The 11,437-nt window shown below is 48.3% G+C and overlaps 1 protein-coding gene across 2 annotated transcripts; it reads left to right on the forward strand.

The window, feature by feature from the left end:
* Positions 1-1,367: 1,367 nt before the first annotated feature.
* LOC130376075 (histone-lysine N-methyltransferase PRDM7-like) lies at positions 1,368-4,173 on the forward strand. 2 transcript variants are annotated; one of them, XM_056583290.1, is made up of 7 exons: positions 1,368-1,472; positions 1,673-1,786; positions 2,241-2,371; positions 2,969-3,112; positions 3,209-3,273; positions 3,470-3,659; positions 4,093-4,173. In XM_056583290.1, the coding sequence occupies exons 3-7, from the start codon at positions 2,303-2,305 to the stop codon at positions 4,108-4,110; spliced, it is 486 nt and encodes a 161-aa protein (XP_056439265.1). In that variant the 5' UTR covers positions 1,368-1,472; positions 1,673-1,786; positions 2,241-2,302; the 3' UTR covers positions 4,111-4,173. The 2 variants fall into 2 exon arrangements, with proteins under 2 accessions (XP_056439265.1, XP_056439266.1); XM_056583291.1 differs by lacking the exon at positions 1,673-1,786 and having other exon boundaries at positions 2,257-2,371.
* Positions 4,174-11,437: the final 7,264 nt, after the last annotated feature.

An 11,437-nucleotide genomic window follows, 5' to 3' on the forward strand; every position in this document is an offset into this window, starting at 1 on the left:
CGTCGGATGGTGGACGCTGTGGTGGACGCTGTCGGGGACGCTGGGGCGAGGTCCAGGCCTGGAAACACTCTTCCTCGTCCTCCTCGTCCTCGTCCCGCTCGTAGTCCGCCTGCCGGACGTGAGGTCGGGGGGCACCGGACGGTTGTAGGTCGGACAGCTCCTGCTCCGCCCGTTCCGCCAGCTCAAGAGCCACATCGAGGTTCGGGGGCCCGACGAGGCGGACGTGCCGTCCCAGCCGCGGCGGGGCAAGTCCTCGGAGGAACGATTGAAGGGCTAGTTCCTCCCTAGCCGCAGCAGGGAAGTCTGGGTAGCCCCGTTGGGCGTACAGCAGTACGTCCGCTGCGTAGGCCCCCAAACGTTCCCCCTCCCGGCGGCGGCGGCTGGTCAGCAACTCCCGGCTGTGGCTCACGACCCTCCGCTGCCCGAAACGCCTCTCCAAGGCCAGGGTCAGGGCCTGGAGGTCCAGCTGGTCTGCTGGGGCCAGGTCCAGCAGAACCTGCAACGCCGCTCCCTCCAAAGCTAGGGCAAGCTGGGCGGCGGACTCGTCCATACCCCAGCCATAGTATCGCGCGGCGATCCTCAACTGCGCCAGGTAAGGTTCCAGTGGCGTTGCTCCAGAAAACTTGGGCAGCCTGGAAACCAGGTGTCGACCGACCGCCGCGATCCTGCGACACCGCCAACGGCCACTGGGTGGCGGTATTGCGCCGCCGTCGCCCCAAGCCATTCCTCCGAGTCTTCCTCCTTTGGACGCGTCATGTCGGAAAACGTTCCTTTTTCCATAATCCCACTTCTGACACCAATGTAACGCCGAACAGGAAGAACAGGGAGTCAGGTTCTTGGTCAACTAGGGGTCTGTGCCTCATACACCGCTCGACTACAGAACACCCTCTTTTATTGCCTCATTCACACGTACATAGAACAGCACACCTAATTAACACACAAGTCATTCTCGGTGGCGGTGGCAACAACAACAGAACAACACACAACAATGAACAATCCCAACCCATTAATAACCCCAACAACTAGTAACGGACCCTGAACAACAACAATAACAGCAACAATAACACAACAACATGCGCGCCGGGAATCCCCCAGAATCCCCGGCACGAACCCGGAAGTGAATGAACCCGAACGTTGCGAACGCTGGTCGCTACAATATTTTTTTTCCATATCGAGCATTTATGTCTAATGCTTATTGTCGTAATCGACGTGAGATTTATCGCGATTAATAATCGTTATCGCCCAGCCCTACCGTGATGTACATTTTAGTCCATACCGTACAGCCCTAGCACCTACCCACATTAAAAAACTGGGAGTACTCCTAACTAGACGTTCTGTCTGTCAGAGTCTCTCAGGGCGGGGCCGGAGTGACCAGGAGGTCTCTGGAGGGACCACTCCTTCTCATCCAGAGATCGACCCCCCCGGAGGAGGAGTAGAGAGGGGCTCTGCAGTCCAGGAGGAGGTCTCCTTGGGTTAGCTCTGATCCCACCACTGCTTCCCTGCAATAACACCTTTTTGTGCACGTATGTCTGTAACTGTGTGTGTGTGCGTGTGTGTGTGTGTGTGTGTGTGTGTGTGTGTGTGTGTGTGTGTGTGTGTGTGTGTGTGTGTGTGTGTGTGTGTGTGTGTGTGTGTGTGTGTGTGTGTGTGTGTGTGTGTGTGTGTGTGTCAGTTCTCCATGAACATTTGCAGGGCTCAAGTGTTTATTCAAGAGAGACGAACCTGAGAAATGTTCTCAGAGTTAACTACCAAGAACCGGAAGTACCTAAGGATGACGACTACTTCTGTAAGAGGGCTCTCTGTCTCTGTCTCTGTCTCTGTCTCTGTCTCTGTCTCTGTCTCTCTCTCTGTCCCTGTCTCTCACTCTGTCTCTGTCTCTGTCTCTGTCTGTGTCTCTGTCTCTGTCTCTGTCTCTCTCTCTCTGTCTCTGTCTCTGTCTGTCTCTCGCTCTCTGTCTCTGTCTCTGTCTCTGTCTCTGTCTCTGTCTCTGTCTCTGTCTCTCTCTCTCTCTGCTCTCTGTCTCTGTCTCTGTCTCCGTCTCTGTCTCTGTCTCTGTCTCTGTCTCTGTCTCTGTCTCTGTCTCTGTCTCTGTCTCTGTCTCTGTCTCTCTCTCCCCACCTCTTTTTCCCCACCTCTTTTTCATTCACAAACCAATTTTTAATCTTCCTGTTTCTGTCTATTTAATATAGATTTGTAGCTGAAGCTCTTTTGGACGTAATAAATAAATGAACTTTCTCCAGTCTGTGATGAGTGTAGGACTTTCTTCCTCGAAGAGTGCGAGGTCCACGGTCCTATCGTCTTCATGGCTGATCGCCCCGTTGCTGTCAGAGAGAAAGACAGAGCCAAGAAGACGCTGCCCGCTGGGTTTGAGGTAGATGTCGTACTTTAACACAACAAAGTTCTCCCCGTCCAATGAGACGGTATAACATTCATTGTTTAATACATTTCCCAGCTAATGTATATAAAAACAGTAATGTGAACAGTTATATTGCCAAAGCAGATGGATATATCTCTCCCCCAATGGTTCTTCTTCCTGAATCGTGCTTTCCGTCTATCTCTCCCTCTCTCCCCCCATGTCCCTCTATCTGCCTCTCTTTGTGACTCCCTCTCTGAACTCCCCCCCTGTCCCAACCCCCTCTTTCCTTTCCTCCCTCCCTCTTCCTGTCTAAATCTCTCTTTCTCACTTGTTTCCCAACTACACATCTCCATTCATTTCTTATCATATCTTATCTTCCTCTCCCCCCCCTCCATCTCACCACCTCTCTTCCTCTCTCCATTCCTCTCACCTCTCTGTGTCTCTCCCTGCCTCATTCTCTCTACATCTCTCTTCTCCATGTGTCTCCATCTCGCTCTCCTCTACCTCTCTTGTATTCTATCTCTCCTCCCTCCTCCACCTCTCCCTCCCTCTATGTATTCCTCTCACTCTACGACTCTCCTCCTCTCTCCATCTCTGTCTCATGTGGGGTAGATCAGAGATTCTGGGATCCCTGGGGCCGGTCTAGGGGTGTTTTACTGTGGAGACGGTGGCCTTCCCATTGGAACACACTTTGGACCCTACGAAGGACACAGGACCGATGAAGAGGGAGCCCTGGAGAGTGGATACTCCTGGGAGGTCAGTGTGTTTGTATTCATTTATTTTGATCTAGTCTTGTGTGTGTGCTTGTGTGTTTATTGGATGGCATAGAGTCTGATTAACACATTTCTCCAGATCTACAAGAGCAGACACAGTGATTACATTGATGCAAAGAGAGAGACACTTTCTAACTGGATGAGGTAGGACCCTATTCACTTTTATACCATCTACTGCATGAATAATGTTCACAATTTTCTTACTTACATTACTTGATTGATAACATTTATATTTCTCCATGTCTGTTATCTGATTAGATCCACAATATTTTCTGTGTTGCTATGACATATGCAGAAGATACACTGTAAAGGTGTGTTGACGTACCTGTCTGTGTGTTAGGTACGTCAATTGTGCTCGTAATGAAGAGGAACAGAACCTAATAGCGTTTCAGCACAAAGGAGGGATTCTGTATCGCTCCTGTGGCCTCGTGACTCCAGGAGCAGAGCTCTTGGTCTGGTATGGGGACGAATACGCCAGACATCTGGGAATCGGATTTGATCGACTGTGGAACAACAAGAGCTCTACTAAGGTCTGCCTTAAAGTCTGTCTTTCTGTCAGGGTTTGGTTTCTATGCGGCACTTCATGACCACAATCTCTCATTTTAATTCAAAAGAGCTTGGACAATAAACATCTACGGTACATTAACAAAGCAGTCAAGAAATTATACAGGAAATGGTAAAGTTTTACCATAAATTTAAATATAATAAACAAAAGATGACAACATAATAGAACAATATTCTTACTTGGAAAAATGTCTAAATGCAAAATATACAGTACCATGGAGGTTTCAAAAAAACATCCAATCATACAAATTCAGGTATGCTTGATTAGGCTGATTAGGCTGTGCAGCCTTATCAAGCCCCAAAGCCTAAAGCACCTGACTCTGGCCAGATGAGGCTGCTTAAACCAGCCATCAGCAGCAATCTCAAAATAAATGACATATGACTCTCTCTTTCTCCTAGGAGGGAGATCCCAGCTGACACCAGCACAGGCTTTCCCCTGTCCCGAGTGTCCGTACTCCTACACGTCTCAGATCTTCCTCCACAAACCATGAAGAGGAGCCATGGCGACCTGTACGGCCGACTGCTGAGGAGTGGAGAAATCAAGGTGGAGCCTAGTCTCCTCCCCATACGTCGCAGCCTCCTATCAAGAACCAATCGGAGCCTCCCCGGGAGAAGACAGTCCAAAGCACGAGCCAGATTCCAGCAGAAGGAGCCGGGACAACACAGATGTGAGAAGTGCAGTAAAACCTTTTTAGTCGCTCTCATAGTCTGAAGGTTCACCATACCACTGTCAACAGTGTGGGAAAACATTTAGTCAATCTGGTAATCTCAAGCGTCACCAACAACTTCACAGAGGAGTCTCCACCCAAACAACCATGTGAAGAAACGAAATGGTTCCCCAGACATCTGTTATTCAAATCTAATCAAACATGGTTCTTGCTGTTATATGTTAAAAGGGCACATGAACGTTAATTGTTTATCTTGTCAACTTTATGTATTTATTATATTCATGTCTGTATGAGTGAAGGTTTTTACCGAAAAATGTTCAGAAGAAAAATAGTTTTGAGAGAGATAATGTTAACTGAATTATTCTCTGACGTCATTGTTATATTTATTTCATTTGTATGTATTTATTTATTTATTTATCCTGTAGAAATTCAAATAAAATCAGATATGCAGTGTGGAGAAGTCTGGTTTTGTCTGGATAGAATAGAAGCAGTCCGACATGTTGGTGAATTATATTTGATATGCTGTTATGTATAACGTAGAATTCAAAGGATGAGCTGAGGTCTCGTTACTGACCCCAGAGGGAACCACAGCTCCACGAAGATGTTCCCTTTCCCCGGATTCAGTGACATTTTGAATTCATTATTGATAATTATGTTTCAATCTTCCAATAATAATTACTATTCACCGTCCTTCAATGGAAGTGAGAAAAAAAAGGATGTCTGATTTAAACCGTTTGAAGAGGCCTGTGATTTGGTAGGCTAATACAGTGAACAAATGATAGATATATCAACCAGTGGCCGGTGGGTCAATAGAGGGCGCTAGGGCGCCGCCCCTCCGTGAAATATTCACTTCAATATATCTGCCAACTATTAATCAACTTTTATCAACACAAAATAAATCAACAATTATGCATAGCGTTTATCCTCGTTTAATTGTGTGACATACTTGTCACTGCCAGCAACCATTTAAATGCGTCTGAACGCCCTCCTCCAAGTCAGGGGCGCCGGCCACGTTGAAGTCAATGTAAACTCGCTAACTTTTTGCTGTCTATCAAGCAGAGACAGCTTTTAATTGGCGCAAGAAAATTCGCCCTCGGGTCGCACCAGTGCGCCCCAGGCCAATGGTATCGCTTTTCTTTTTTTTATCACCACATGATTGGACAATTCAGCGAATCAATCAAATAGGCTACCTCCCTCAGCAGCATTCGCGCAACACAACTACACGTAGAGAAGAGATAGATCGCTAACTAGCAGAGTTGTTGGAGGAATTGGACTCCCCAAGCAATGTTATACTTAAAAGGAGCAAGTAAGTTACATATTAATTTTGTCTTTCGGCCTGTAGTAGCATATAGACAAAATGAAGCAACTTTCCCATATTTACATTTACATTTTACATTTAAAGGTGCGAACACACCAAGCGCGTACCTCGCGTATAGACGCGTATAAAATTGGCAATTTTTCCATAGGGAACCATTGGTTTACGCGCGTATGAGGTGCGTACACGCGTATCATGCGTACCAAGCAACATTTTACTCGTGTTAGGGGCGTATGAGGCGCGTATATATACGCGCGTATATGTACGCGCGTACATATACGCGCGTATATATACGCGCGTACGCGAGGAGTTCAAAAAATTTAACTTTTTACGCTCATACGCATGACGATTAGCCGAGTGGCCCAATCAGCGTTGAGCTTGACCCGACGTCACTGGCAGAGAGACGGAGAGGACAGAGCCGCAATGATGGACCAAAACCTAATCATCGCTGTGTGCAGCCGTCCTCTCCTCTACAATACCACAATGGTGTCGTACAGGGACAGGAACAAGAAAGAGAGGGCGTGGGTCGACGTGGCCGAGGATACTGGCTGTCCTGGTAAGATCAGTGAATAATGTGTGTGTGTATTTTGCTTGGCTTCAGCTATCGGTTGTGTTCTACTATGAAAAAAGTTAGCGCCGGTTAGCGGTAGCAACAGTTAGCAGTAATATTAAGTGATACTACTACAACAGACTGTCCCGCTTGTCAGGTTACACAACTTAATATGTATATATGTTCTTGTCAGTGGACGTATGTCGCAGGAGGTGGAAGTCACTCAGGGACAGGTACTTACGACACAAAAAGAGTGAAAAGGAGGGGAAAAAGAGCGGGTCAGCGGCAGGGACAGTGACGAGATGGAAATTCGCTGGGGTCCTGTCCTTCCTCGACCCCTTTGTCACCCCGAGGGAGACTAGCAGCAACTTACCTCTGGGGGCAGAGGAGGTAGAGGAGGACGGGGCTCCAGAGACTTCACTGTCAGGGGCAGGAGAAGATGAGGAGCTTGAGGAGGCAGCAGCAGGGCCATCACATAGCAGGTTTGTTGACAACTGAAGACACGTACAGCTTCTGTATTATGGCCACAGGAACGGTTTACAGGGCGGCACGATTCTGTCTATCTTTAATGTGCAATATAGATATATATCATCCAAGCAAAAAAAAAACAAGTCTTCTTTCTCAATAACATAGACCAGCCCAGTGAGTCTGATATAGAGGACGCTGATGCTGCTCCTGCTCCTGCTCCTGCTCCTGCTCCTGCTCCTGCTCCTGCTCCTGCTCCTGCTCCTGCTCCTGCTCCTGCTCCTGCTCCTGCTCCCCCTGTCCCTGTCCCTGCCCCTGCTCCTGCCCCTGTCCCTGCCCCTGTCCCTGCCCCTGCTCCTGCTCTGCTCCTGCTCCTGCCCCTGTCCCTGTCCCTGCCCCTGCTCCTGCTCCTGCTCCTGCTCCTGCTCCTGCTCCTGCTCCTGCTCCTGCTCCTGCCCCTGTCCCTGCCCCTGCCCCTGTCCCTGTCCCTGCCGCTGGCCCTTCCCGTGTACCTGTCCCTGAGGCTGGCCCTGCCCCAAGACCACAGAGCGGTATGTACAGGACAAAGATGTATAGCATTAATTTCAGGGGTTCAACTATGTTTATGGCTAACCGTTTAAGCTTTAACTGATAAGAAGACGGTTTATGGAATACTACTAGTGCCGTCAAGCAATTTAAAAAATTGATCAAATTAATTACAGGCTCTGTGATTAATTCATCTAAATTAATCGCATACCAATACGACACTTTTATGCCTGTTTATAAACAGCTGTATAGCCTACCGTTTGTTTCCCTCCCTTCTCTCTCTCTCTCGTAACTTCTTGATCCTCCCCTGATTAATCGAAATTAACGCGTTAATTTGACAGCCCTAATTAATACTATGGGCCCTATTTTAACGGTCTGAAACGCAAGTGGGAAGCGCAAAGCGCAAGTAGCTTTGTGGGCGGTTCTACGGCGCTAAGGCGTTCTCAACCACCAACCGAGCCCGGGACAGTCGGTAGTTGAACACGCGCCGCTCTCGGGGGAGGATGCGTCCGGGGAATGGCCTCATGAGGTCGGTCCGTAGCGGAAAGGCCTCGTCCCCTACAAACACATGAGGCAGGGGTCCTCTCTGCGCAGCCGCTGACAGTACTGTCAGCAGGGAGCTTGAGATCGCCAGCTCGGAGGGCCTGACCAAACACCGAGTTGGCCAGAATTCCTCCATCACTGGTTCTCCCCTAGCCCCCACATCGATGATGCGGAAGCACTTGTCTGCGTCGACAACTGCCAAGAGAACAATGGAAAATGTTCCCTTGTAGTTGAAGAACTGCGAACCGGAGTTCGCAGGGGCCTTCAGAACAACATGCTTCCCATCGATGGCACCGCAACAGAGAGGGAAGTTCCACTGCTCCTCGAACTGCTGCGCAATCAGCCTCCAGTCCTCGGTAGTGGGCACAGCCATGGACTCCTCCACCAGGCAGTCCCATATAGCCGTCACCCCATCGGACACGATGGAAGCCACGGTGGAGGCCCCGACCCGGAAGCTGGTGGCTATCGTCCGGAACGAATCGCCAGTAGCCAGGAATCGGCAACACATGAATCATTTATTGTAGCCTTATTGAGAATTTTAGTTGTATACCAAATATGTAGGCCAATTATCTTACTGATATCACTGCACAGGTATATGTCTTGACTAGCGATTTGCATCAGCTTATTTTGTTTTCAAAAGCATGACAAGGAGGTCAAGAATGAATATGTTGGAGCCATGATGCATTTATTTATTTTGTTTATATAAAACTCAGGTGACATGCATGTATATGAAGATTTGCGTTTAGGTTGAAACCATAGATAATATATAAAAACACTGTTGAAACACTGGGTGGAGCATTGACAGCATTGGAAATAGATGTATGCACTATCAGAACACGCGCCCGAACAATTTCTCCCCGTTGTGTATATAGTTTTTGACTACAGAATGTGCTGATAGAGTAATTAGGCTATGAAACCGCAACTTACCGGAGACGGACAGACAGGCGCTCCGAAGCTGATATGGAGCGCCTGTAGTTGGTGTCCTGACGGGAGATCCTGGCACCAACCCGGGCTAGCAGGTCATCGAACTTGGCCCGACTCAGTCGAAAGTACCGCTGAAACCGGCCGTCATCCAGGCGGAGTTCTTGGAGCAAGTGGTGAAACTCACCCAGCTGTGGACACGGAGGGAATCGGTCACCGCGAGGAGAGCCGTCTCAGTGGAGTGTGCCTTCTTGAAGCCTGACTGGTGAGGGTCAAGGAGGTCGTTAGATGACAGATAGGAGGACAGTTGGTTAGCAACGGCACGTTCCAGTGTTTTAGACAGGAATGAAAGAAGAGATACCGGTCAGTAGTTCTGGATGTCGGTGGTATTAAGAGTTGTTTTTCTGAGGAGAGGCTTTATTCTGGCAGTCTTGAAAGACGCTGGAACAATGCCTGAAGTGAGGGAGGAGTTGATAAGTGAGGTGAGAAATGGCAGGATGTCGCTTGAGACATCGTGGAGGAGAGAGGAGGGGATAGCGTCAAGGAGGCAGGTGGTGGCATGGTTAGATGTTATTATTCTGTTGACCACGTCAGAGGTGAGAGGGATAAATTGGGTAAAGACAGAGGAGGAGGGGATTGGAGGAGGGAGGATGGAGGCAGGGATAAAAGAGGAGCTGATGTCCTTCACTTTCTGGGTAAAGTAGGTAACAAAGTCATCAGCAGTGAGGCAGGAAGGAGGTGGGGGTGAGGGAGGGTTGAGGAGGTTTCCTGGGGTTTGATTTTTGTCCGGTAGAAGGCAGATTTGGTTGTTGACACACTAGAGGTGAAATCAGAAAGAAGGAAAGATAGTGGGATAGATCATTAGTACAGTCTGATCTCTTCCATTTTCCTCTCAGCTGCCCGCAACTTTGCTCTACAAGTCTGCAGAGGATGGGACAGCCAAGGCGGGGGCGGTGAGGATCGCGCTGGTCTGGAGTGGAAGGGACAGAGGGAATCCAAGGAGGAGGAGAGGGAGGATAGCAGAGTGTCTGATGATTCATCTGTAGATAGTTGAGAGAATCGTTCGATAGAAGGAAGTGAAGACAGAACAGTAGAGGCCAACGTAGAGGGAGAGAGGGATTTGAGGTTACGGCGAGTGTTGACAATGTGGTGACTAGAGAGGAGGGAGGGAGAGGATTTCAAGGGGAGAGAAAAATCAACAAAGTGATGGTCAGACACGGGGAGCGGGGTAACGGAGAGAGCAGAGGTGCCGCAGGACCTGGTGAATATTAGGTCAAGCTGGTTCCCGGCCCTGTGTGTGGGAGGAGAAGGGGTTAGTGTCAAGTCAAAGGTGGCGAAAAAGTTGGTTAGTTCAGGTGAGTGCAACTTCTCTGGCAGGATGTTGAAGTCGCCGAGGATAACGCGTGGGGTGCCATCCTCAGGAAAGCAGCTGAGGAGGGCATCCATCTCGTCGTAAAAGTCACGGAAGGGACCTGGAGGACGGTAGATCACCACAATGGAGAGCTTGATAGGAATGGTGACCGTGACAGCGTGGAGTTCAAACGCAGATCTGGCCAAGTGTTTTAGTGGAAGGACCTGGTAGGACCACATGGGCGAGATGAGGAGACGGTCCCCCCTCCTCGCCCGGATGGTCTAGGGGTGTGCGAGAATGAGTAGACGGTGGAGAGGGCAGCAGGAGTAGCAGAGTTCTCTGGAGTGATCCAGGTCTCTGTCAGGGCCAGGAAGTGAAGGGTTATGGGGACGCGTAGGCTGAAATCGAGTCCGCCTTCTTGACCGCCGATTGGCAGTTCCAGAGTCCTCCCATCACCTCAAGGTCAGTGTATGGAAGGGTAGGTGGATGGCACAGATTAGACGGGTTACTGCGCCGAGCAACTGAGCTATGGTAACGCCTTAGCAGTTCCGACCTCTGAGTCCAGCCTCAGAGCCTCCCGTTTCCTTCTGTCAAATGTCTATGGGAAATAACATGTTTTTTTTTAATTATCGTACATAACAATTTAGGTGGCGAAGAAGTAAAAGCTGCTTCACGTTTAGCTACACACTTTTTCCATCTAGTTTCGACTGGGTTTTGGGTTTGTCGGTGCCGTTAAAGTAGTAAACGGCACCGACAATGTAAAAAAACAGTCACTGCAGTCATGTGATTTGCTGAAAACAAGGGAGGCATATGATTGGCTACAGAGAGTTCCTTGTCGAAATAATGTGCATTTGTGAATCCAGCGACATCAGGAGTCTCAAAAACCCTCATATAAATACAGTCCAGTTCACACACAAATGCAAACAAGTTCACAAATGAAAAGCGTGTTGTTAATTCAAGTTTAACAGTTTGCATATACAGTAAATGTAACAACATCCAAATACATTTTGATGAAAATTGCTAATATTTTTTTAATTCATATATTCATGGATTTATATTACATTTATTTAAAACAAGGTACATATGTGTGTGCATCAGAAATGTGTTTGTAATTTTTTTTTTTCTTTATTGATAAATATTATATTTATTCATACCGATATTCATTTGTGTGCATTGAAATGTAATTGTGAGAAGAGAGTAATTTATATATAAATCACAAAATACATTTGTGAATCCTACTCTGTGCATTCATTATTAATGAGAATGTTCTGACCCTAGCGGCTCTATGTGAAGCCATCGAGTCCCCTGTTAGCCAATGGGATGAATGCTCATAGCGTCTCTATGTGTAGCCATCGGGTCCCCTGTTAGCCAATGGGACGAATGCTCATAGCGTCTCTATGTGCAGC

Source organism: Gadus chalcogrammus, chromosome 22 (assembly GCF_026213295.1).
Source record: "Gadus chalcogrammus isolate NIFS_2021 chromosome 22, NIFS_Gcha_1.0, whole genome shotgun sequence".
Classification (NCBI taxonomy): domain Eukaryota; kingdom Metazoa; phylum Chordata; class Actinopteri; order Gadiformes; family Gadidae; genus Gadus; species Gadus chalcogrammus.